This window comes from Anomaloglossus baeobatrachus, chromosome 7, assembly GCF_048569485.1.
Source record: "Anomaloglossus baeobatrachus isolate aAnoBae1 chromosome 7, aAnoBae1.hap1, whole genome shotgun sequence".
Classification (NCBI taxonomy): Eukaryota; Metazoa; Chordata; class Amphibia; order Anura; family Aromobatidae; genus Anomaloglossus; species Anomaloglossus baeobatrachus.
In genome coordinates, this window is record NC_134359.1 from 122,700,612 (window position 1) to 122,727,425 (window position 26,814).

General features: G+C 46.1%; 1 protein-coding gene across 3 annotated transcripts in view; it reads right to left on the minus strand.

The window, feature by feature from the left end:
* RAPH1 (Ras association (RalGDS/AF-6) and pleckstrin homology domains 1) overlaps window positions 1–26,814 on the minus strand; it is a 221,798-nt gene that overhangs the window by 48,989 nt on the left and 145,995 nt on the right. For 2 of the 3 annotated variants that reach the window (XM_075317684.1, XM_075317686.1), the window contains exon 5: window positions 16,357–16,431. The exons of the other annotated variant lie outside the window; for it this stretch is intronic. In XM_075317684.1, the coding sequence (XP_075173799.1) occupies window positions 16,357–16,431 (75 nt within the window). The remainder of the gene's footprint in view (window positions 1–16,356; window positions 16,432–26,814) is intronic. 3 annotated transcript variants of the gene reach the window in all.

Here is a 26,814-nt window from a genome sequence, read left to right on the forward strand (position 1 = left end):
GAATACATCTTGCTAGATGTTTAGACACTGGAGATCCCCGATTCATCATGTCTGACATATTGTGCTCCAGTCCTGATGAAGAGTACACCAAAAATGCACTAAATTCATTACAAGGCGCACACCTCACTGAATTTTGCGCCAAAGCAAGAACTTTACTCCAGTTGACTAGAGTTGGTTTTTGTTGCAACTTGAATGCGCTTCCCATACAGAGCAAGTTTGTTACCTGCAGGTGAGGTTACAGATAGGTTAGGGACCCTAAAATTAGAGATTACCTTGGCATGGTTTTAGGGCTCTTTTGCATTGATTAATACAATGGCTAAACATCTCTTGTATTCATATTATTCATAGCAGTTATGCATATTCCATTTTCATTTTTTCAGATAGTTCATTGCATTTTTCAGTCTAGTATTCCCATAGCAGTTTTGCTTTTCATCACTTCCCTAAACATTGTGACTGGTGTGCAACTCTTTATCCTATTGTATAGTTATAGGTTTTGCACCTTGTTCACATTATTGGAGTTCTAGACGTCCATTCTTTAATTTGAATGAGTTTATCAGCTGCATTCATGATTAAGTTCTAACAGTTTTTCAAAAAGTGGTGTCAAAAGAACAAAAAACATCATAACATTTTTCCGCATTCACTAGTGGCATAAAAATTGCTTACCAGTACAAATTTTATTTTTCCCAGAATTCTATTAAAAACCGGCTTGATGAATCATCCTCTTAAGCTCTGAAGGTGTAAGGGAGACAATGACGTCTCTTATTTTTTTGCATTGAGCAATTTATGACGTGTGAACAAAATGTATTACCAAAGGCCAAGTGAACCGTGCTGCCAAGCCATCTGAATGCAATTTCAATTTGGCTAGTTGGCTGGTTAAGTAATCAGGACCAGGTACACTGGTCGAGGAAAATCTTTGCAACAAAAACCCAGAATATATCTAAATAAATCCACAAATACTCACTGTAGTTTATCAGGTTGGTTCTGATTTTGATCCCATTTTTGAGGAAAAACAGTTGCTCCTCCCGCTGTTGCCAACAAATATGGCCATATATATGCAGCACTATGCCCACTTCACATAGGCACATTTTATTTTCCATACAAGGACCACAACAGTCTCCTAACCTGAACTTACAGTCTCATATGTCTCTATTTGGGGTGAAGGACCCACAGTCAGTACCGGGCACTGCAGTCCTTATACGGACCATGAAAACACCCCACAGGACCAGTACTTAGGCACATTTTAGTATGCAGAACTCTATAGTGATCCAACGTTGGCTGAACTGAATTGTGGGAAGTCCAGGTATTGCGGTAGTGATAGACTGAAAATATGGTGGTGTGAATTTTTTTTTTCTAAGGACCAAATATATGTGTGGAAAAAAAATGAAGCATGCACTAGTCTCCGTATTTGGAAGAGATTCACTGATTCACGTCTAAAAGGTGAGAAAAAATTGGATCCCATATGGATCAATAGTATAGGATCTGAGTTTTACAGATACATTGACATTGGGAAACTGTTTTTGGCTGTGTAAATTTGATGCACTGCTGGTGTATACACTACTCACAAAAAGTTGGGGATATTTTGCTTTTGGGTGAAATTTATGTAAAACACTACAGTGATATTTTATCATGAGAGTAGGGCATGTAAGTAGAAGCACGCGATGGCAATTTCCTCATCTCACACAATTTATTGAAACAAAAGCCAATGCCAGTGGTGGATATACTCCCCAAAATGTCTTAACTTGTAATGTGGCCTTGAGCCTGAATTATACCTTGACAATGATGTTTCATGCAGTTCCCAACTGTAGTCATTATCTGCGGAGGCATGGCATCCCACTCTTCTTGAAGGGTGGCCCTCACGCCATTGAGGTTCTGGGGTACAGAGTTATGGCCTCTACAAGGCGACTCAACTGATCTCATAGGTTTTCTATGGGATTCAGGACTAGAGAAAGTGCAGCCGCTCCATCTGAGACACCGCAGTCTCCAGCAGCCGTTCCCTAATGATGCAACATTGATGAGCTGGAGCATTGTTATTCATGAAGATGAAATTAGACCTGTATTGTTCATGCACAATGATAATAGATCTCTACATATATTCAAATAATGGTATGCTATGCATAATAATATCCTGATTGTGTGGATTTGATATGTTATTCTGTTAAAGAAGTTGTCCAGTTACCAAAACTGATTTTTTTTTCTGATAAATCTTGCTAATATGTGCCCCTCAACACATCTATTATGTTTTTTCAGCAAAATTACCTTTCATTGTGCACTAGCAGCACATGCTCATTGCTGGCTCCAGCTCTGATGGGGTTAATCTCTCCTCTGACTTCCTGTGTTCAGTTCCTACAAGTCCCAGAATTCTTTGTGGCTCTAGGGCGGTGTCTGGCTTATCTAACACACCCATTGTGTCTAATACACCCACTCTGCTCCCACCCAAACCCTCCTCCCTGCCTCTTCCCAGTGGATGTGCACTGAGATCAATTACACAGAGACAGCAGTAGCTCTACACAGCCAGGGGAAGAAAGTGTGTGTGCGCGTATATACAGTGTATGTGTATGTGTGCGCGTATATACAGTGTGTGTGTATATACAGTGTGTGTGTGAGTGTGTATGTGTGTGTATGTCATACTCACCTGTCTGCAGAGTCCCGGTGCCATGCCCGCTCCAAGCTCCTGTCTCGGTCCCGCCGCTTCGGCTGTGTGCAGTCTCCCCGATGCATGCACGAAGCTTGCAGGACCTGGCCGTGGATCACCTGATGCAGTCACCTGACGCATCAGCTGATCGTCGTCTCGCCGGCTTTTTCGCGCCCGGCCGGCTATCAGCTGATCCTGCCGTCAGGGGACTTCATCAGCTGACTACCGGCAGCTCCTGCCGTGATGGGCCAGGATCAGACTCCGCTGCAGGAGCTGCCGGTAATCAGCATAGACGTATTTATTTATTTATTTTTTCTACTGATGCATCAGCTGATTGTATAATCGGCTTTTATACAATCAGCTGATGTGTGATGTGATTCACGTCCTTTAACCTGACACATCTGATCGGTATGCCTTCCAGCAGCTGGGCAGCTGGAAGAGTTGGATACAGCGCCAGAAGATGGCGCTTCTATGAAAGCGCCATTTTCTGGGGTGGCTGCGGACTGCAATTCGCAGTGGGGGTGCCCAGAAAGCTTGGGCACCCTTCACTGTGGATTCCAATCCCCAGCTGCCTAGTTGTACCCGGCTGGACACCAAAATTAGGCGAAGCTCACGTCATTTTTTTTTTTTAATTATTTCATGAAATTCATGAAATAATTAAAAAAAAAAAAAAAGGGCTTCTCTATATTTTTGGTTCCCAGCCGGGTACAAATAGGCAGCTGGGGGTTGGGGGCAGCCCGTACCTGCCTGCTGTACCCGGCTAGCATACAAAAATATGGCGAAGCCCACGTCATTTTTTTTTTCTTTTTGGGTAAAAAAACTCCATACAGTCCTGGATGGAGGATGCTGAGCCTTGTAGTTCTGCAGCTGCTGTCTGCTCTCCTGCATACAATGAACATTTTGAATAAGGAAATGACATCAGACCTTTTTTATTTTTTTTCATCAACAATCTTTAATGGCATTGTGCACTGATTAAAAACGCAGTGAGCAAAAACGCAGCAAAAAAGGCACCAAATCGCGGCAAAAACGTGACATGCAGCACCGCAGGTGACAGAGCAGAGCAAGTTGGTGACATGCTCTGCTCTGACACATAGTGTGCTGCATGTCACTGTCTCCACTCTGGGACTTGTTGTGCAGGTGACCGGATGATACATGTCACTAACTGCCCCACTTTGATTTCTGCTGCATAGTACCAACTGTATACACTCTCACCTGCACAACAAGTCCCATAGTGGAGACAGTTAGTGACATGTAGCATCCGGTCACCTGCACAACAAGTGCCAGAGTGGAGAAAGATAGTGACATGCAGCACACTATGTGTCAGAGCAGAGCATGTCACTCTCTCCACTCTGCTGACCTCACAGCCCGTACACGCTGCGATGGATGCAGGGGGACACAGAACAAGTAATCGGCCGACACTGGAGTCATCTGATTACTTGGGATGAATTGAGCAGTAAAATGCTCTGGTGCTCGATGGGCGAAGCCCATGCCGATTTTTTTTAAAAAAAATTCATTAAAAATAAAAAAACAAAAAAAAAATCACATTGTTTGTGGGCTCCCGCTGCATTTTCTATTGCTAAGGGTAACCAAAGCAGCTACTGGCTGCTAGCCCCCGCTGCTTGGTGTTACTTTCACTGGCAATAGAAATGCAGGGAAGCATTTTTTTTTTTATATAAAGGTTTTTCCCTGAAAACGTTTTTAAGAAAATGACGTGGGCTTCGCCATATTTTTGTATGCTAGCCAGGTACAGCAGGCAGCTACGGGCTGCCCCCAACCCCCAGCTGCCTAGTTGTACCCGGCTGGGAACCAAAAATATAGAGAAGCCCTTTTTTATGAAATAATTAAAAAAAAAAAAATGACATGGGCTTCGCCGAATTTTTGAGTCCAGCTAGGTACAACTAGGCAGCTGGGGATTGGAATCCGCAGTGAAGGGTGCGCCCAAGCTTTCTGGGCCCCCCGCTGCGAATTGCAGTCCACAGCCACCCCAGAAAATGGCGCTTTCATAGAAGCGCCATCTTCTGGTGCTGTATCCAACTCTTCCAGTGGCCCTGGTGGCAGGTGGCACGCTGGGTAATAAGGGGTTAATACCAGCTATGTTTTACCCGCTGGTATAAAGCCCGAGATTCTTAATGTCAGGCCAAGGTTGACCTGGCCATTAAGAATCTCCAACAAAGGGTTTAAAAAAAAAAAGACCACACAGAGAAAAATACTTTATTAGAAATAAATACACAGACACAGTAGGGACTCCATGTTTATTACTCCCTCACACCCCTCCACGATGGAGAGATTTCTGTACTGACCATGCCAGGAGAGAGCGAGGGAAAAGAGAGAGAGCGAGGGGGGGGGAGGAAAAGAAAGCGAGCGAGGGGGGAGGAAAAGAGAGCGAGGGGGGGGAGGAAAAGAAAGCGAGCGAGGGGGGAGGAAAAGAGAGCGAGGGGGGAGGAAAAGAGAGCGAGGGGGGAGGAAAAGAGAGCGAGGGGGGAGGAAAAGAGAGCGAGGGGGGGGAAAAGAGAGCGAGGGGGGGAGGAAAAGAGAGCGAGGGGGGGAGGAAAAGAGAGCGAGGGGGGGAGGAAAAGAGAGCGAGGGGGGGGAGGAAAAGAGAGCGAGGGGGGGAGGAAAAGAGAGCGAGGGGGGGGAGGAAAAGAGAGCGAGGGGGGGGAGGAAAAGAGAGCGAGGGGGGGGAGGAAAAGAGAGCGAGGGGGGGGGAGGAAAAGAGAGCGAGGGGGGGGGAGGAAAAGAGAGCGAGGGGGGGGGAGGAAAAGAGAGCGAGGGGGGGGAGGAAAAGAGAGCGAGGGGGGGGGAGGAAAAGAGAGCGAGGGGGGGGGAGGAAAAGAGAGCGAGGGGGGGGGAGGAAAAGAGAGCGAGGGGGGGGGAGGAAAAGAGAGCGAGGGGGGAGGAAAAGAGAGCGCGGGGGGGAGGAAAAGAGAGCGCGGGGGGAGGAAAAGAGAGCGCGGGGGGAGGAAAAGAGAGCGCGGGGGGAGGAAAAGAGAGCGCGGGGGGAGGAAAAGAGAGCGCGGGGGGAGGAAAAGAGAGCGCGGGGGGAGGAAAAGAGAGCGCGGGGGGAGGAAAAGAGAGCGCGGGGGGAGGAAAAGAGAGCGCGGGGGGAGGAAAAGAGAGCGCGGGGGGAGGAAAAGAGAGCGCGGGGGGAGAAAAAGAGCGCGGGGGGAGGAAAAGAGAGCGCATGGGGGAGGAAAAGAGAGCGCAGGGGGGAGGAAAAGAGAGCGCAGGGGGGAAGAGAGCGAGGGAAAAGAGAGGGGAGAGGAGAGAGGGATAAGAGGGGGGCAGAGAAGAGGGGGAAGAGGGGAGGGGGAGAAGAGTGGGGGGAGAGAAGAGTGGGGAAAGAACAGGGGGGGGCAGAGGTGCTCTGTCACCAACTGTCTCCACTCTGTGACTTGTGGTGCAGGTGACAGAGTGCAGACAGTTGGTCCCATGCAGCAGGACAGATGGCAGAGCACAGCAGTGACATGCCTGTCAGTGTCTTGCTGCTGGGAGGAGCAGATGATCACACTGCCCCGACACCGGCCGCTCTCCTGACATCGCAGCAGAGCGGGCGGGTGGACAGTGTGATCACATACTTACGTGCAGGGGGGGATTCAGCTGAAGAACCCTCCCCCCTGTACTGCACACTGGCGCCCCGTGCCTCAGCCTCACCATCTTCAGGACGCCGGCTCCACACAAACGTCATCCGGATCCTCCCCTCGATGCTGAGCTGTGACGTGCGGTAGTCACCGCCCACAGCCCTGTCACTCAATCTGAGTGGCGCCGGCATCCTGTGACGTACCCGTCTTGTTTGAGAGCCCGGAAATGCCGGGACGTCAGAGGATGCCGGCGGCCACAGCTCCAGGGGGTCATGTGACCGGCACTGAGCGTGCAGCATAGCGCCGCTCAGTGCCACAACTGGAAACAGAAGCCAATGCAGAAGACGCCTAGAAAGGTAAGTAGAGCTCATACAGAAAATAAAAAAAATGGGTGAACCACCCCTTTAACCTTATTTTAATAAAAATATATGAAAACAGAAGCACAATCACTGGATTAATGATGTTATTCCAGTAGTAGGGGCTTGTCACTCTACCATTCACAAAGTGTAGAGATCTTCTGAATTGACCAGACTCACCTGCCCACACTAACACAACCACAAGGCTCATCTGTTGACACTGGTTGATGCATAGCGCTCTCCTTGACATCTCCAGCATCGTTGGTGGCCATCATTTTGGCTCAACATGAATCGACTTTCATCAGTGATCGGTACTCAGGTCTACTGCTCCCTCGTTCAGCAAGACCATAACATGTGCCTGGTGGTATGGTCAGGTAGCCTTGCAGGTCATCTAGCTCGCAGATCACGCTGATGTAAATGGTTTTGAATGGTCTTACATTGTTGCCTCTCACCTCCCTTAAATGTGCTGCAGTTGTGTGACATTCATCATTAGTTTCGAAGGCCATTGTTCACAATGAAGTGGTCTTCAGTGTGGGATGTGGTCAAAGGACTTCCACTTCTAGGCCTTAAGTGAATCTTCCAGTCTTTCTATTTCTGTTGCAACCTGCTGATGACACTCTACGCTCAGTGGCCACTTCCATCTGAGAACATTTTGCTTGAAGCTTCACAATGGTGAGGTACTATTGATCAATTGTTAGGTGTCGTCTTGGTCTCATGATGTCAAAATGTGATCATCATGATAAGGAGAACTATTTAGATACCAATTGTAATTAAACCCTGAAATTTATTGGATGATTCATGGATCAAACACTTGTAAATTTTGCCATTAACCTCCATGTTAAAGAACAGCAGGTTGTGCAAAAAGTACTGAAACATTGAACAGTTGGACATGTGCATTCAGAAGGGCAGCAGGACACGATCCCACAAGATGGAGGAGGCGCCGAACCCGAGAGTGACACCGACCGGACCGCCCCTAGGTGAGAATAATAAAGGTGCTTTTTTATGTTCTACAGAGCGGCCTTATATACTCTTATATACAGTATTCTGGAATGCTGTATACAAGGGTTCACTGGTGGTGGCCGCAGCTCATAAAGGAAAAAACCTGCAGTATTCAGGGAAAAAAAAAAAAAAATTGGGTGATAATGCCTCGCTGCAGTAATAAAGAAGTGTCCAGGAGTAGATGAAGTGCTTTTTCTATCCTACGTGTTTCTGAGAGTCCCTCTCCTTCAGCAAAATCACACATCATAGTTGTAAATTGTCTCTCCAGTAAAGGAGACAAACTCTAGCACAGCGCCACCTATTGGAAGTAGCGATCCTAAAAGTCACAAGTGGATTTTCGACAATCCTTTGCAATATGACTCAGGATATATAAGCCAGATCAGAATCCCAATTTGCAGACACGGTGTTTCGGGGTGCTTGCCCCTCGTCAGTGCAAAGTATGGGGGTGTCTGATCTGGCTCATGAGAAAGCTATGTGGGGACCACGGGGGAACACTATTCTCCTTAAGGAGACTTTGCAAGCCAGTCTGGCTGCCAGGTAAGGGGACTTATAGCTGCAATGCCCCTAAAATTCCACGGGGGAACACTATTCTCCTTAAGGAGACTTTGCAAGCCAGTCTGGCTGCCAGGTAAGGGGACTTATAGCTGCAATGCCCCTCTGGGAAATATTCAAATTGTCTCTCCAGTAAAGGAGACAAACTCTAGCACAGCGCCACCTATTGGAAGTAGCGATCCTAAAAGTCACAAGTGGATTTTCGACAATCCTTTGCAATATGACTCAGGATATATAAGCCAGATCAGAATCCCAATTTGCAGACACGGTGTTTCGGGGTGCTTGCCCCTCGTCAGTGCAAAGTATGGGGGTGTCTGATCTGGCTCATGAGAAAGCTATGTGGGGACCACGGGGGAACACTATTCTCCTTAAGGAGACTTTGCAAGCCAGTCTGGCTGCCAGGTAAGGGGACTTATAGCTGCAATGCCCCTAAAATTCCACGGGGGAACACTATTCTCCTTAAGGAGACTTTGCAAGCCAGTCTGGCTGCCAGGTAAGGGGACTTATAGCTGCAATGCCCCTCTGGGAAATATTCAAATTGTCTCTCCAGTAAAGGAGACAAACTCTAGCACAGCGCCACCTATTGGAAGTAGCGATCCTAAAAGTCACAAGTGGATTTTCGACAATCCTTTGCAATATGACTCAGGATATATAAGCCAGATCAGAATCCCAATTTGCAGACACGGTGTTTCGGGGTGCTTGCCCCTCGTCAGTGCAAAGTATGGGGGTGTCTGATCTGGCTCATGAGAAAGCTATGTGGGGACCACGGGGGAACACTATTCTCCTTAAGGAGACTTTGCAAGCCAGTCTGGCTGCCAGGTAAGGGGACTTATAGCTGCAATGCCCCTAAAATTCCACGGGGGAACACTATTCTCCTTAAGGAGACTTTGCAAGCCAGTCTGGCTGCCAGGTAAGGGGACTTATAGCTGCAATGCCCCTCTGGGAAATATTCAAATTGTCTCTCCAGTAAAGGAGACAAACTCTAGCACAGCGCCACCTATTGGAAGTAGCGATCCTAAAAGTCACAAGTGGATTTTCGACAATCCTTTGCAATATGACTCAGGATATATAAGCCAGATCAGAATCCCAATTTGCAGACACGGTGTTTCGGGGTGCTTGCCCCTCGTCAGTGCAAAGTATGGGGGTGTCTGATCTGGCTCATGAGAAAGCTATGTGGGGACCACGGGGGAACACTATTCTCCTTAAGGAGACTTTGCAAGCCAGTCTGGCTGCCAGGTAAGGGGACTTATAGCTGCAATGCCCCTAAAATTCCACGGGGGAACACTATTCTCCTTAAGGAGACTTTGCAAGCCAGTCTGGCTGCCAGGTAAGGGGACTTATAGCTGCAATGCCCCTCTGGGAAATATTCAAATTGTCTCTCCAGTAAAGGAGACAAACTCTAGCACAGCGCCACCTATTGGAAGTAGCGATCCTAAAAGTCACAAGTGGATTTTCGACAATCCTTTGCAATATGACTCAGGATATATAAGCCAGATCAGAATCCCAATTTGCAGACACGGTGTTTCGGGGTGCTTGCCCCTCGTCAGTGCAAAGTATGGGGGTGTCTGATCTGGCTCATGAGAAAGCTATGTGGGGACCACGGGGGAACACTATTCTCCTTAAGGAGACTTTGCAAGCCAGTCTGGCTGCCAGGTAAGGGGACTTATAGCTGCAATGCCCCTAAAATTCCACGGGGGAACACTATTCTCCTTAAGGAGACTTTGCAAGCCAGTCTGGCTGCCAGGTAAGGGGACTTATAGCTGCAATGCCCCTCTGGGAAATATTCAAATTGTCTCTCCAGTAAAGGAGACAAACTCTAGCACAGCGCCACCTATTGGAAGTAGCGATCCTAAAAGTCACAAGTGGATTTTCGACAATCCTTTGCAATATGACTCAAGATATATAAGCCAGATCAGAATCCCAATTTGCAGACACGGTGTTTCGGGGTGCTTGCCCCTCGTCAGTGCAAAGTATGGGGGTGTCTGATCTGGCTCATGAGAAAGCTATGTGGGGACCACGGGGGAACACTATTCTCCTTAAGGAGACTTTGCAAGCCAGTCTGGCTGCCAGGTAAGGGGACTTATAGCTGCAATGCCCCTAAAATTCCACGGGGGAACACTATTCTCCTTAAGGAGACTTTGCAAGCCAGTCTGGCTGCCAGGTAAGGGGACTTATAGCTGCAATGCCCCTCTGGGAAATATTCAAATTGTCTCTCCAGTAAAGGAGACAAACTCTAGCACAGCGCCACCTATTGGAAGTAGCGATCCTAAAAGTCACAAGTGGATTTTCGACAATCCTTTGCAATATGACTCAGGATATATAAGCCAGATCAGAATCCCAATTTGCAGACACGGTGTTTCGGGGTGCTTGCCCCTCGTCAGTGCAAAGTATGGGGGTGTCTGATCTGGCTCATGAGAAAGCTATGTGGGGACCACGGGGGAACACTATTCTCCTTAAGGAGACTTTGCAAGCCAGTCTGGCTGCCAGGTAAGGGGACTTATAGCTGCAATGCCCCTAAAATTCCACGGGGGAACACTATTCTCCTTAAGGAGACTTTGCAAGCCAGTCTGGCTGCCAGGTAAGGGGACTTATAGCTGCAATGCCCCTCTGGGAAATATTCAAATTGTCTCTCCAGTAAAGGAGACAAACTCTAGCACAGCGCCACCTATTGGAAGTAGCGATCCTAAAAGTCACAAGTGGATTTTCGACAATCCTTTGCAATATGACTCAAAATATATAAGCCAGATCAGAATCCCAATTTGCAGACACGGTGTTTCGGGGTGCTTGCCCCTCGTCAGTGCAAAGTATGGGGGTGTCTGATCTGGCTCATGAGAAAGCTATGTGGGGACCACGGGGGAACACTATTCTCCTTAAGGAGACTTTGCAAGCCAGTCTGGCTGCCAGGTAAGGGGACTTATAGCTGCAATGCCCCTAAAATTCCACGGGGGAACACTATTCTCCTTAAGGAGACTTTGCAAGCCAGTCTGGCTGCCAGGTAAGGGGACTTATAGCTGCAATGCCCCTCTGGGAAATATTCAAATTGTCTCTCCAGTAAAGGAGACAAACTCTAGCACAGCGCCACCTATTGGAAGTAGCGATCCTAAAAGTCACAAGTGGATTTTCGACAATCCTTTGCAATATGACTCAGGATATATAAGCCAGATCAGAATCCCAATTTGCAGACACGGTGTTTCGGGGTGCTTGCCCCTCGTCAGTGCAAAGTATGGGGGTGTCTGATCTGGCTCATGAGAAAGCTATGTGGGGACCACGGGGGAACACTATTCTCCTTAAGGAGACTTTGCAAGCCAGTCTGGCTGCCAGGTAAGGGGACTTATAGCTGCAATGCCCCTAAAATTCCACGGGGGAACACTATTCTCCTTAAGGAGACTTTGCAAGCCAGTCTGGCTGCCAGGTAAGGGGACTTATAGCTGCAATGCCCCTCTGGGAAATATTCAAATTGTCTCTCCAGTAAAGGAGACAAACTCTAGCACAGCGCCACCTATTGGAAGTAGCGATCCTAAAAGTCACAAGTGGATTTTCGACAATCCTTTGCAATATGACTCAGGATATATAAGCCAGATCAGAATCCCAATTTGCAGACACGGTGTTTCGGGGTGCTTGCCCCTCGTCAGTGCAAAGTATGGGGGTGTCTGATCTGGCTCATGAGAAAGCTATGTGGGGACCACGGGGGAACACTATTCTCCTTAAGGAGACTTTGCAAGCCAGTCTGGCTGCCAGGTAAGGGGACTTATAGCTGCAATGCCCCTAAAATTCCACGGGGGAACACTATTCTCCTTAAGGAGACTTTGCAAGCCAGTCTGGCTGCCAGGTAAGGGGACTTATAGCTGCAATGCCCCTCTGGGAAATATTCAAATTGTCTCTCCAGTAAAGGAGACAAACTCTAGCACAGCGCCACCTATTGGAAGTAGCGATCCTAAAAGTCACAAGTGGATTTTCGACAATCCTTTGCAATATGACTCAGGATATATAAGCCAGATCAGAATCCCAATTTGCAGACACGGTGTTTCGGGGTGCTTGCCCCTCGTCAGTGCAAAGTATGGGGGTGTCTGATCTGGCTCATGAGAAAGCTATGTGGGGACCACGGGGGAACACTATTCTCCTTAAGGAGACTTTGCAAGCCAGTCTGGCTGCCAGGTAAGGGGACTTATAGCTGCAATGCCCCTAAAATTCCACGGGGGAACACTATTCTCCTTAAGGAGACTTTGCAAGCCAGTCTGGCTGCCAGGTAAGGGGACTTATAGCTGCAATGCCCCTCTGGGAAATATTCAAATTGTCTCTCCAGTAAAGGAGACAAACTCTAGCACAGCGCCACCTATTGGAAGTAGCGATCCTAAAAGTCACAAGTGGATTTTCGACAATCCTTTGCAATATGACTCAGGATATATAAGCCAGATCAGAATCCCAATTTGCAGACACGGTGTTTCGGGGTGCTTGCCCCTCGTCAGTGCAAAGTATGGGGGTGTCTGATCTGGCTCATGAGAAAGCTATGTGGGGACCACGGGGGAACACTATTCTCCTTAAGGAGACTTTGCAAGCCAGTCTGGCTGCCAGGTAAGGGGACTTATAGCTGCAATGCCCCTAAAATTCCACGGGGGAACACTATTCTCCTTAAGGAGACTTTGCAAGCCAGTCTGGCTGCCAGGTAAGGGGACTTATAGCTGCAATGCCCCTCTGGGAAATATTCAAATTGTCTCTCCAGTAAAGGAGACAAACTCTAGCACAGCGCCACCTATTGGAAGTAGCGATCCTAAAAGTCACAAGTGGATTTTCGACAATCCTTTGCAATATGACTCAGGATATATAAGCCAGATCAGAATCCCAATTTGCAGACACGGTGTTTCGGGGTGCTTGCCCCTCGTCAGTGCAAAGTATGGGGGTGTCTGATCTGGCTCATGAGAAAGCTATGTGGGGACCACGGGGGAACACTATTCTCCTTAAGGAGACTTTGCAAGCCAGTCTGGCTGCCAGGTAAGGGGACTTATAGCTGCAATGCCCCTAAAATTCCACGGGGGAACACTATTCTCCTTAAGGAGACTTTGCAAGCCAGTCTGGCTGCCAGGTAAGGGGACTTATAGCTGCAATGCCCCTCTGGGAAATATTCAAATTGTCTCTCCAGTAAAGGAGACAAACTCTAGCACAGCGCCACCTATTGGAAGTAGCGATCCTAAAAGTCACAAGTGGATTTTCGACAATCCTTTGCAATATGACTCAGGATATATAAGCCAGATCAGAATCCCAATTTGCAGACACGGTGTTTCGGGGTGCTTGCCCCTCGTCAGTGCAAAGTATGGGGGTGTCTGATCTGGCTCATGAGAAAGCTATGTGGGGACCACGGGGGAACACTATTCTCCTTAAGGAGACTTTGCAAGCCAGTCTGGCTGCCAGGTAAGGGGACTTATAGCTGCAATGCCCCTAAAATTCCACGGGGGAACACTATTCTCCTTAAGGAGACTTTGCAAGCCAGTCTGGCTGCCAGGTAAGGGGACTTATAGCTGCAATGCCCCTCTGGGAAATATTCAAATTGTCTCTCCAGTAAAGGAGACAAACTCTAGCACAGCGCCACCTATTGGAAGTAGCGATCCTAAAAGTCACAAGTGGATTTTCGACAATCCTTTGCAATATGACTCAGGATATATAAGCCAGATCAGAATCCCAATTTGCAGACACGGTGTTTCGGGGTGCTTGCCCCTCGTCAGTGCAAAGTATGGGGGTGTCTGATCTGGCATCATAGTTGTGTCATTTTCCTAAAGGAGAGGGACTCTCCAAAACGTTTAGAATTAAAAAAAAAAAAAATCACTTAATCTACTCTTGGCGACTTCTTGATTACGGCAGCACGGCATTATCACCCAGGCTTCTTTTTCCTGGATACCGCACACGTGGGGCTGCTGCAGCCGTTTTACCAGGGTCATCTTAGTTGGTTGTGACTCTCCTAACCCAAATAGGTGAGCATTTCCAATACTTAATTCCTTGTCAACCTTGGATAAAACCCTGTATTTGCACTTTTCTCGTCCTCCAGCCTACCACATTTCTCCTTAGGGTACGCTCACACGAGTGTATGAATCGGATGAGTGCAACACGAGAAAATCTCACATTGCACTCAGACCAATATTCAATGAGGGAGAGCGGATGGTCAGCTTTTTTATCATCCAGATTCTGGATGAGCGAAAAGTCGCAGCATGCTGTGATTGTCAGCGAGAACAATGTCACTCACACCCAAACAAGTCTATGGCTGCGAGTGAAACATTGGACTGCTCTCGGATGGCACTGGAGTGTAGTACGATAATCGCATCAGCTGACAATGGAGGAGATGGGGAGCTTAATTCCTTCTCCTCTGCAGCACCCACTCATTCGCAGCTGTGATCCGATGGCAGGATCGGGTCAGATGCATGACACCCTGCTCACGCTCGCAGCAAAGCCAGAGACGGGGGTCATAAGCATATCACATCTGATGCACTTGCACCTTCGTGTGAATCCAGCCTTAAGGGAAAAACCTGATGATCGGTTCCCTTTATCACCTAAAAAGGTTAGAGGCCCTTTTAGGATCATCTTGAAATTTACACAAAAGCCAAAAATCCATAACTTTTTGTGAGTAGTGTAAAACCGAATGTCATATGGATAATACAGATGACAAATCACCCATATTGTAACCATTTAAGAAATAGTAACAGGATTTATTCTTTCATACCTTAAACTTTTCAACAATTTTCAAAATCAGGATAAAACCCCTCAATAATCTAACTGATAATTATAAAAGGAGTTTAAGGAAATACAAAACTGCTAAACCTTAATGCCCCCATACACACTAAATAAATGTCAGATGATCCAGACAATTTTGGCCTACAATCTTATATGTATGGAGGCCTCCTGACTCTTCCCAGACAGATGATGTTAGGGAAGAGAGAGGTGCGGTTATTGGAAATTCACCGAAAGATCTTTTTGGTGTCCGGGAGGTGACGCTGCCAGAAGAGTCCATCAGTGGATAGAGCATATAACCGAGCTGAAGGCTCCTGTGCATATATTGGTGAGTAATAGCCGATGTCCGATCGTTTGGCCAACAGCAATCTAATGTATACCACCAGCTTTTTCCTCTTTTGTATGCACTATTGTGTTTGGCTCAAACTACATGTGTGAATACCCATGGTAGCTCCAGTTTTAGAAGCTCATCTGATCACAGAACTGTGGCTTTATTCAGGTTCCCCATGTCTAATAGGTCAGTAAATTTAGGAACACTTTAAAGGGAACTTGTCAGGTCCAATATGCCCCTAGAACCACGAGCAGTTCTGGGTACATATTGCTAATCTCTGCCTAACCGTCCCTGTATACACTAGCATAGATAAAGGTCTATAGAAAAAGTATTTCTAAAGATCTTTTACCGTATGCTAATGAGCGAGGGCACTAGTCCCCTGGGCATTGGTTCCCCTGGCTAGTCACCCCAATTAGCATGTTAGTACACCCTTGTTGGCATGCTAACATGCTAATGAATACACAGCGTCACAGGATGAGCTCACTCGCCTCTCCGCTGCCGCCCAACGCTGGATTTCAGTTTAGTGTGCGTGACCCCGGAGTTTGGGGAGTTTTGCGTACACCTGGCTTCATAATGCGCATGACCCAAACTCCGGGGTCATGCGGACTGAGCCGAAATCCCCCGTTGGAAGTGATGACGGCGGAGAGGTGAGTGAGGTCATCCTCTGATGCTGCACACTCATTAGCATGATAGCACACCCACAGGGGCGTACTAACATGCTAATGGGGCCAACTAGCCAGGGGAACTAACGTCCAGGGGACTAGTCTCCTCGCTCATTAGCATATGATAAAATATCTTTAGAAATACTTTTTCTGAAGATCTCTTTATCTATGCTAGTGTATACAGGGACGGTTAGGCAGGGATTATCAATATACACCCAGAACTGCTCATGGTTCTGGGTGCCTATTGGACCTGACAGGTTCCCTTTAAGGCAGCAACCACTTGTTCACATCATGTATACATTCAACACATTATATAGAAGGAATAGATCTTAGTGGATTTAGGTGACATGCACGTATATAAGATAACCATACAAGAGAGGTGGCAATAAGCAGTGACACAGTAAACGAGCACATGCTTGTGAGGTGTACACGGCTCCTGGTGCCTCGCGTTTCCATTTTCAGCTCACAGTTGGTACAGTTTAGCTGCAGGGAAGAGGTAAATCATGCAGATGGAAAGAGCAAGCTTCATCACCTTAGTCAGCAAGTGAGAGGGCTTTCCTGCAATGTTTCTGAGCAGAAGGGAGGTCTCCCTGTCCAGATAGGAGTGCTTGCACAGAAAAAGAAACAGACAGGAAGAGAAAAAAGTGGAAAATACAATTAAAAGAAAAATCGGAGCAAGGCATATTCATTTGCGTGTTCTGATTAATGCGGTAAGCGTGCAAAGGAAAAGACACAATCCCCAATGCATGATATATTAACATCAAATATGAACACAGACGTCCCAGATCTGGAACAAAGTCACAGGATATTCACAGGAATTCTACAATAAACCTAAAGTGCTTCAGGTACCATACATTTATTAAGAAACGAAGAAGAAACCTCACATCGTTAGTGTTGGAGACACTGGCTGATCCATTATTAGTCTACCTGGACTTACTAAATTGCTCATTTTAATCTCCAGAAAAGTTGTAAAAGGCCATAGACAGTCATTGTGACATTATCATAGTAAGTACATCAACCTCATTAGGTCTAAGATATCTTTTTAAAGGGAATCTGTCACCAGGTTTTTGCAATGTAATCTGAGAGCAGCATAATGTAGGGGATTTGTCACTTAATGGGCTGCTTAGTGTAGTTTTGAGATCCTTCAGAGATCTGGTAGATCTGCAGCAGAGAAAAAAATGGATTTTCTCAAAACTGCAGCAAGCAGCCCAGTAAGTGATACACCCCTGGATCACGGTCTCTACCCTTACGTGATGCTGCTCTTAAAGTGAATCTATCACCATGTTTTAGAAACCTCATCTGAGAGCAGCATAATGTAGAGCTAGAGACCCTGATTCCAGCGATGTGTCTCAGTCTGTGTCAGAACTGCTGCACCCAATAGAGTTCTTAAATGTAAGGCTGCTTTCACACATCAGTATTTTGCCATCAGGAACCATCCGGCAAAAACCTAAAAAAAAACGGATCCAGCGTCTGTTGCTGCCGGATCCGTTTTTTCCCCCTCAGACTTCTATTAGCGCTGGATTGTGTCAGATGGCCATGCGTTCCATCCGGCTTTTGCCGGCTCCGGCAAAATTTGCTTGTCCAGCAGGCGGATGGAACGCTGAGGGGAACGTTTTTTTTCGCCGGCGAAAAACCGTATCGCGCTGGATGCGGCGTGTTTTATAAGGGAAGTTTATGGACGCCGGATCCAGCAAAAACCCGGATACGGCTGCCGGATCAGTTTTTTTTTAAACGGAGCATGCTCAGTATCACAACGGATTCGTCAAAAAACTGAAGGAACTGATGGAAAACAACTGATGCAACTGACCCGCCGGATCCGTCGCATCGGTTTTTTCGCCGGATCGTGCCTGATGCCAAAAAACTGATGTGTGAAAGCAGCCTATCATAGCTGAGAAATCGTACCACGGCCACACCACAGGTCTCTATGTACATTGTCTATTGACAGTGAGCTGTTTATCATAGGAGGGGGCCATGGTCAGACCAGGATTCATGTGCACTGTAGTCCAGGCAGCGATAATCTCCTAGTGATAAAACATTCATAGTGTGGAAACAGCAGCAGACCGCAAAGTAACTGACACATCCCTAAATTCAGTGTTTTAAACCCTACATCTTACTTTTCAAAAAAAAAAGCAAAAAAAAAAAGCAAAAAAAGCAGTGACAGACTCTGTTAAAGAGAATCTGTCAGGTGATTTTGTAGTACAATATTGAGGTTATATTTAAATATGGATTAAGGAGACTTTTCAGGATCAATAAGTTTTAGGCCATGTGCCCACGGGCGCTCGTACCTGCGGATATATTCGCAGGTACGGCCGCATGTTTCCCGCAGCTGCCCGCTGGCATCCGCAGCTATTTTTAGCTGCGAGTTTCCAGCGGAATAGCTGCGGGAAACATGCGGACCTTCACGCGATTTACCTGCGGACGTCCCGGCCTCTATCTCCATAGCGGAGGGCCGGGATCTCCGCAAGTAAATCCGCATGAATAATTGACATGCAGTTAGGTACGGCTGAGGGATCTCCGCAGGAGATTCCGCAGCCACACATTCCGCAGCGTGGACACAGACATTCCCCATGTCCCATAGGGTAACATGGGGAGTGCCTGTACATGCTAGAACCTGCGGATTTATCTGGAAAATCTAGAAAAATCTGCGTTTTCCGTGGCAAACTCCGCAGCAAAAAGCTCCCGTGGGCACATGGCCTTATTGTTCTACCTTATCCCGTTATCTTGCTGTAAGCTCTATATAAATGAATAAATATTATTATTATGTAAAGACAATTTGCATATTCACTGCTCCCCCCACCCACCTCCCAGTGTATTCACTATCACTGCTGAGAGGTAGCATCAGATGTACTTTAACTGATGCCAGCACTGAGAGGTGAGAGACATATGCAAGCTTACAACAAGATAACAGGATAACGTAGAGCAATAAAACTTACTGATCCTGATAGGTCTCCTTAAGCCCTATATAAAGATAAAATAAGTATTTTACTAGAAAATCACCTGACATGCCCTTTAAAAGGAAACATGTCATGAGATTCATGCTGCCCAACCACTGTGCTCTTGCAGCCAAGTTGGTCTTCCTCTGAAACGCCAGGGCACTTTAAAGAAAACAATTTGAAGTGCTGGCCAAGGGCTATAGGTTAAATACCGGACTACTCTAAAGCACCAAACTAGTCAGGGGCTTTCCTTAGAATTTCTGCCTGGCTTATCAAACTGTTTTGCTGAAACACCAGAGCATTCACACACAGACATACCTGGCTGTGGTCATGCAGGCAGCTTTTGATTTATGTTGTCCATTGATCGGGCCGCATTAATCTAGTGACAGGTTCCCTTTAACATTATATGTAGTTTGTGTTGTGAAATCTAATGACAGATGCACTCTATAAGATGCTCCATACATAATGGCAGCAGGTGCTTATCACAGTAGATTTACATTTCATTAACACAAGTCTGCGAACGAAAAATCAAGATTTATCCACTGTGTGTTTACTGATGACTGAACACAATTTTGCCAGCTATAAGGTTTATTCACACAGTTTCGGCCACCAACCAGGGTGTAACACACGGCATATACCAGGGAAGCCGGGGGCTTAGGGTATGTATCCATGATCAGGACTCACTGCATTCAGAACGCAGCGGGTCCGGAGCTGCGCGTCTCCTCCGTAGGAGAACACAGGAGACCGCACACGACTGTGCCCATGATCAGGGTTCAGTGCGCTGCGGTCTCTTGCTTGTGTTCTTCCTATGGGAGGAAGCAGGCAATTCTGCAGCAAACAAGTCACATGCTGCGGTCTGGAAAGACGCACCGCAGGTCAGTGTTTGCGGCGGAAAAAAGAAGCACAGTGGGCACAACATTTCTAGTAATCCCATCCACTATGCTTGTACTGTACAATGCAGCGATTTGTACGCAGCTAAAACATGCTACATCCAAAACACTGCAAATACGGATCGTGGGCACGCAGCCTTATACTGGAAAGTGGTGCACTGGTTTCCATAACCAGCTGGAATATTATTAATGGCTATGCATTGTACATCCCATCACATGATACAGGGAACGCACAAACACACAACCCCCCAAATGTACCGTATATATTCCATCAATAAAATGGAAATCTGCTACCAGAAAAAAAAGAAGAAATCTTTTAAAGTAAGTTGATTTTAAGAAAGTTTAGTCACAAGCTTAACATTTCTTAGAAGTAATATTTTTATTTATAGAAAACTAGTAAAAATAAACAGAAAACTGTAGCTTTATTTTCATTTGATTTTGACACGAGGGGTTTTCAAAGCACATTCCCCCTTAAATACTGTAACATATAGAAGTCGGGATCGTCATGCTCCAATTTATTCTGATTAGACAGAGTCATAGTTGGTGGATTATTTTCCAAGAAAAGAATTGTGGAAGTGTATTCCATCATTTTATTGCCATTATCGGTTACTTAAAGGGGAAATGGTCTTCAATTAGCAAAACGTCATGCATTGCTACTACGCCTAGCATCTACAGTCATGGCCAAAAGTTTTGAGAATGACACCAAAATTATATTTTCACATGATCTGTTGCCCTCTGGTTTTTAATTGTGTTTGTCTGATGTTTACATCACATACAGAAATATAATTGCAATCATATTATGAGTACCAAAAGGTTATATTGACAGAATGAGTTAATGCAGCAGGTCAATATTTGCAGTGTTGACCCTTCTTCAGGACCTCTGCAATTCTCCCTGGCATGCTCTCAATCAACTTCTGGACCAAATCCTGACTGATAGCTGTCCATTCGTGCATAAGCAATGCTTGCATTTTGCCAGAATTTGTTGGTTTTTGTTTGTCCACCCGTCTCTTGAGGATTGCCCACAAGTTCTCAATGGGATTAAGATCTGGGGAGTTTCCAGGCCATGGACCCAAAATCTCTATGTTTTGTTCCATGAGCCATTTAGTGATCACCTTTGCTTTATGGCAAGGTGCTCCATCATGCTGGAAAAGGCATTGTTGGGCGCCAAACTGCTCTTGGACAGTTGGGAGAAGTTGCTCTTGGAGGACATTCTGGTACCATTCTTTATTCATGGCTGTGTTTTTAGGCAAGACTGTGAGTGAGCCGATTCCCTTGGCTGAGAAGCAACCCCACACATGAATCGTTTCAGGATGCTTAACAGTTGGCATGAGACAAGACTGGTGGTAGCGCTCACCTCTTCTTCTCCTAATAAGCTGTTTTCCAGATGTCCCAAACAGTCGAAAAGGGGATTCATCTGAGAAAATGACTTTACCCCAGTCCTCAGCAGTCCACTCCCTGTACCTTTTGCAGAATATCAGTCGGTCCCTGATGTTTTTTCTGGAGAGAAGTGGCTTCTTTGCTGCCCTCCTTGAAACCAGGCCTTGCTCAAGCAGTCTCCGCCTCACAGTGCGTGCAGAAGCACTCACACCAGCCTGCTGCCATTGCTGAGCTAGCTCGGCACTGCTGGTAGTCCGATCCCGCAGCTGAAACAGTTTTAAGATACGGTCCTGGCGTTTGCTGGTCCTTCTTGGGCGCCCTGGAGCCTTTTTGGCAACAATGAAAGCTCTCTCCTTGAAGTTCTTGATGATGCGATAGATTGTTGACTGAGGTGCAATCTTTGTAGCTGCGATACTCTTCCCTGTTAGGCCATTTTTGTACAGAGCAATGATGGCTGCACGTGTTTCTTTAGAGATAACCATGGTTAACTGAAGAGAAACAATGATACCAAGCACTAGCCTCCTTTTAAAGTGTCCAGTGGTGTCATTCTTACTCAATCATGACTGATTGATCGCCAGCCCTGTCATCATCAACAGCCACACCTGTGTTAATGGAACAATCACTAAAACAATGTTAGCTGCTCCTTTTAAGGCAGGAATGCAATGATGTTGAAATGTGTTTTGGGGTTTAAAGTTCATTTTCTTAGCCAATATTGACTTTGCAAGTAATTGCTGTTAAGCTGATCACTCTTTATGACATTCTGGACTATATGCAAATTGCCATTAGAAAAACTTAAGCAGTAGACTTCGTAAAAATTAATATTTGTAGCATTCTCAAAACTTTTGGCCATGACTGTACAGATCTACAGCTACCAAAGAGCAGGCATGCACAGCTTTCCTCCAACTTACAGGACCCACTGCTGCCTCCGGTGTAAAGTCAAGGCGACGCCTGGCTTGGAAGGGGCTCCCCAATGTAACAGGCTGGGGTCAAAGGAGGCAAATAGGGAGGGAGTAAAGGAAGCACAGCAACATAGGGAAGAAAGGGTGAACAAGGGGCTCATGCAAAACTAAATGAAGCAATATAACAAATAGAAGGGCAATATACAATATATTACAAAAGTGATTACACCCCTCACATTTTTGCAAATATTTTATATCTTTCATTGGACAACACTGGAGATATGACACTTTGATACAATGTAAAGTAGTCAGTGTGCAGCTTGTATAAGTGTACATTTATTGTGTTCTCTATATAGCTCAACACAACCATTAATGTCTAAATCACTGGCAACAAAAGTGAGTACACCTCTAAGTGAAAATGCCCAAAATGTCCCCAGTTAGCCATTTTCCCACTCAGATGTTAGGTGACTCATTAGGTTTATAAGGTCTCAGGTGTGAATGGGGAGCAGGTATTGTTAAATTTGGTGTTATCCCTCGCACATTCATGCTGGTAACTGGAAGCTCAACATGGCCCCTCATGGGAAAGACTACTGCTGAAAAAAAAATTGTTGCTCAACATAAAGATGGCCAAGGTTATAAGAAGGTTGTCAACACCCTGAGACTAAGATGCAGCACAGTGGCCAAGACCATACAGTGGTTTAACAAGATAGGTTCCACTCAGAACAGACCTTGCCATGGTCAACCAAAGAAGTTGAGTGCACGTGCTCAGAGTCATATCCAGAGATTGTTTTTTCTGATTAATCGTATGACTGCTGCCAGCATTGCTGCAGAGGTTACAGGGGTGGGGGTCCACCTGTCAGTGCTCAGATGATATGCAGCACACTGCATCAAATTGGTCTGCATGGCTGTTGTCCCAGAAGGAAGCATCTTCTAAAGATAATGCACAAGAAAGCTTGCAGTTTGCTGAAGACAAACAGATTAAGGACTTTTATTACTGAAACCATGTCCTGTAGTCTAAGGAGACTAAAATAAACTTATGGGTCACTTCATGGTAACTTACGTTACACTCAGAAGCCAAAAAACTGAGATAATAATGGCTACAGACTGTTCTCTGAAGGCAGGCACAAAAATGAGTGAATGTATATTGTACATTGAACTAGTCTCAATAGATTTCAACACAGTTTGATTTTTCAACAATACAAATTAAATACAAAATACAATGTTATTACTTGGTAACTTACGTTACAGAAAAAGTAACGCAAGTTACCAAGTAATAACATTGTATTTTGTATTTAATTTGTATTGTTGAAAAATCAAACGGTGATGAAATCTATTGAGAATAGTTCAATGTACAATATACATTCACTCATTTTTGTGCCTGCCTTCAGAGAACAGTCTGTAGCCATTATTATCTCAGTTTTTGGCATCTGAATGCAACATAAGTTACCATGGAATAACCCTTATTTGATGGTGTCAAGCGTGTGCAGCAGCAACCAGGTGAGGAGTGCAAAGACAAGTGTGTCTTGCTTACAGTCAAACATGGTGGTAGAGGTGTCCTGGTTTGGGCTGCATGAGTGCTGCTGGCTGTGGGGAGCTACAGTTCATTGAGGGAACCATGAATGCCAACATGTCCTGTGACATACTGAAGAGAGCATGATTCCTACCCTTCAGAAACTGGGCCGTAGAGTCATATTCCAACATAATGACCTCAGACACACATCCAAGACGACCACTGTCTTGCTAAAGAAACAGAGGGTAAAGGTGCTGGAGTGGCCAAGTATGTCTCCAGACCTAAGCCATATGGATCATTTGTGGGGCCTCCTCAAAATGTAAGGTGGAGGAGTACAAGGTCTATAACATCCGCCAGCTCCATAATGTCGTTGTGGAGGATGGAAGAGGATCCAGCAGCTCCTGTGAAGCTCTAGCAAACTCCATGCCCAAGAGACTTACAGCAGTGCTGGAAAATAATGGTGGCCACACAAAATTGACACTTTGGGCACAATCCATTTTCACTTAGGGGTGTACATACCTTTGTTGCCAGCGGTTTAGACTTTAGAAGACACACCACACACAGTTATACAAGCTGAACACTAACTACTTTACATTGTATCATATCTTCAGGGTTATCCGATGAAAATATATAATAAAATATTTACAAAAATGTTGGAGGGGTGTACTCACTTGTGATATAACATTTATTTCATAGTAATGCCGCAAACAAAAACACATGCAGGACAGACAGGAGGCCTGTTGTCACCTGGGAAAAGAACACCCAAAATAACATAAGCAGTAACACAGAAATCAGAGTAAGGCACCTCCTCATCTCGCCCCTATCTGTAGGTGTACCCCCAAGGTTCAGTTCTTGGACCCCCGCTGTTCTCCATCTACACCGTCGGCCTGGGACTGCTCAGAGTCCCACGGCTTTCAGTATCACCTCACAATGCCCATTTTGCTGCATTTTTGTCGGTTTCTTGCATTTTTTAGTGCGGATTACATGTCCTGTGTCTGCAGTACACGTTCAATAGTCCGTTTTATTCACTAAAAATGCTTCAAAAATCCAGTGTAAAAATTTGTTGCATTTTTCACCTTCTCTGGGTGACGCACAAGATTTCTGAAAGCTCACAGCTTTTGCTGGTACTGAAGAAAAAACAAAAAGCTTTTAATTTGTATGAAAAAAAAAAAGAAAAAAAAACTGCTGCAAAAACACAACGTGTGAACACAGCCCAATAGCCAGTTTTGTATTCCTTATATTGGAGTCTTCTGCTTTCTTGCCACTTCAGCATCACTGATATCGGGAAATGCAGCCACATTGGTGGCCGCTTAGAAGCATTTCATACCAAGACCTGAAGGCTAGATGCCATTTTGTCCACATGTTCATTTGCTAGAATTACTTATTCACCATCAGACTGGAATGACTCCAGACCAAGCAGAAACCATTCACATTTATTACACTAGCTTTATAAGAAAACCCAGAAATGCCAGTTGGGAAGACAAAGTGACTCTCCAAATTTACTCCGACCCCATGTGACCGTGAGAAGAGCCCCAGAACCCCTCGCTGACGGTGGAGGGGCATGAGGGGTATTGTGCCCATTAGAGCTGTACGTTTTATTGGGGCAAATTCATCTAAACTGTGCAAAACCATAACTTGTTGTCATAGCAACCCAATCACAGCAGTTTTTTCATTTTACTGCAGCTGTATAAGGATCACAAGCTGCACTCTGGTTGCTAAGGGCAACATGGACCGTTCTGATAAACGAGGCCTAGAGTATACATGAAGCCTAGCACTAGATATACACTATATACCAGGTATCGGTGACTGCCGCTTCCCACAGTCTTCCTGTGAAGACGGCCGAGCAGTACCAGCTCCATTCCTGCTCCCCCGGCTCTTCCTAGACGGCGCGGAGCTGCGGCTGTTATTTCTGTCACACCATCCAGCGCTGAGTTTTATGAACCATTCTGGGGTTACAATGATTCATAAAAAATCCTGAGACACAAGCCTCCGGGAGGTTTTACAAGAGACTAATTGCATTATCCCAGGAGCGGCTTTTTGATTGTTTTAATAAATGTTTCAGTGTAAAAATCATCAGTTGCCATGGCAACGCCTCATTGCTCTGGGATCGGGGGACGTAGCAACGCTACAATGCCGCAATCTTGTGTCAAGTAAAAAGATACTATCACTCATTATTTTATATGGAGATGTGAAAACATGGTGTAAAAATCTAGTGTTATGGAGATTAGTGACAGGCTGGAAACACACGGTGATGGACGCCGGAGCGGGAATCACAGACGAGGCTGCCAAGTGCAGGGAGACGTAGATTAGTGACCTGGATTGTATCACGGGAGATTGCGTGCAGGATGTCAAGACGATGGATGTGACCAACCGCAGGCACAGGACACATCACCGGGCTCCTCTAGGTATATACTCTGTAGATGGACACCGCAGCTCGTCTACCTGTTCCCAAGAGGGTCTATATCATCTACTACTTTCTAGCCACAGGATTATTTGTATTTCCAGGGGTCCCCGGACATTAGATTGTGCTGCTGATAAGATGAGCCAGACTCTTGTGCCAACGCCCCATAGTAAAGTAGACAAGTAGGGTATCCGAGTGCCACAAGGGCTGCACGTGGCAGGGGCCACCATGCAGCCACAACCTAAGGCTATGTGCCCACGTTGCGTTCTGTCCCTGCAGAAATTTCTGCAGCGATTTGAACAGCACACGTGCGCTTCAAATCGCTGCAGAAACACTGCGTACTGAAAAGCGGATTTCATGCGCTCTGGATGCAGCCCCTCCCATAGACAGAGCGGGGGCTGCATGCAGAGCGCACAAAAGAAGTGACATGTCACCTCTTAGAATGCAGCGCTTCGGCAGCAGGCGAAGCGCTGCGCTCTAATACGCCACGTGGGCATGGATTAGGCACAATCTTCATAGATTGTGCTGGGGACCCAGGACGCAGCGTAACTGCATGAACATACGCCACGTGGGCACAGAGCCTAAATACTACAGTCATCATGTTGTGCATTGGAACTGAGGGAAATACAAGATGTGAAGTGGATGAGTTCTCCAGCCCTTTGATATCGATCATCTAAATCAGTGCAGTTTGTGGGGGGTGGGGATGGGGAGTCCGACTCTCCCCATCCCCACAACCTACAAGTGAAAGAGGCTTCTTAGTATACTAGGCACATCTCCGTACATTTTGTGGAAGCTGTGCCTGGTCCCGCAGCTGTGAACAGCACAGCTCACAGATCTGTGCCAGAAAGCAGGTCATTGGGGTGAATAATGTCACACTCCTCCCCCTAATACTAATTAATACTAATTTCGTTTCATAAAGAATAAGCCAATAACACTAAAATATTAGTCCTGACATTTAAACGTTACCACCACCTCACAGG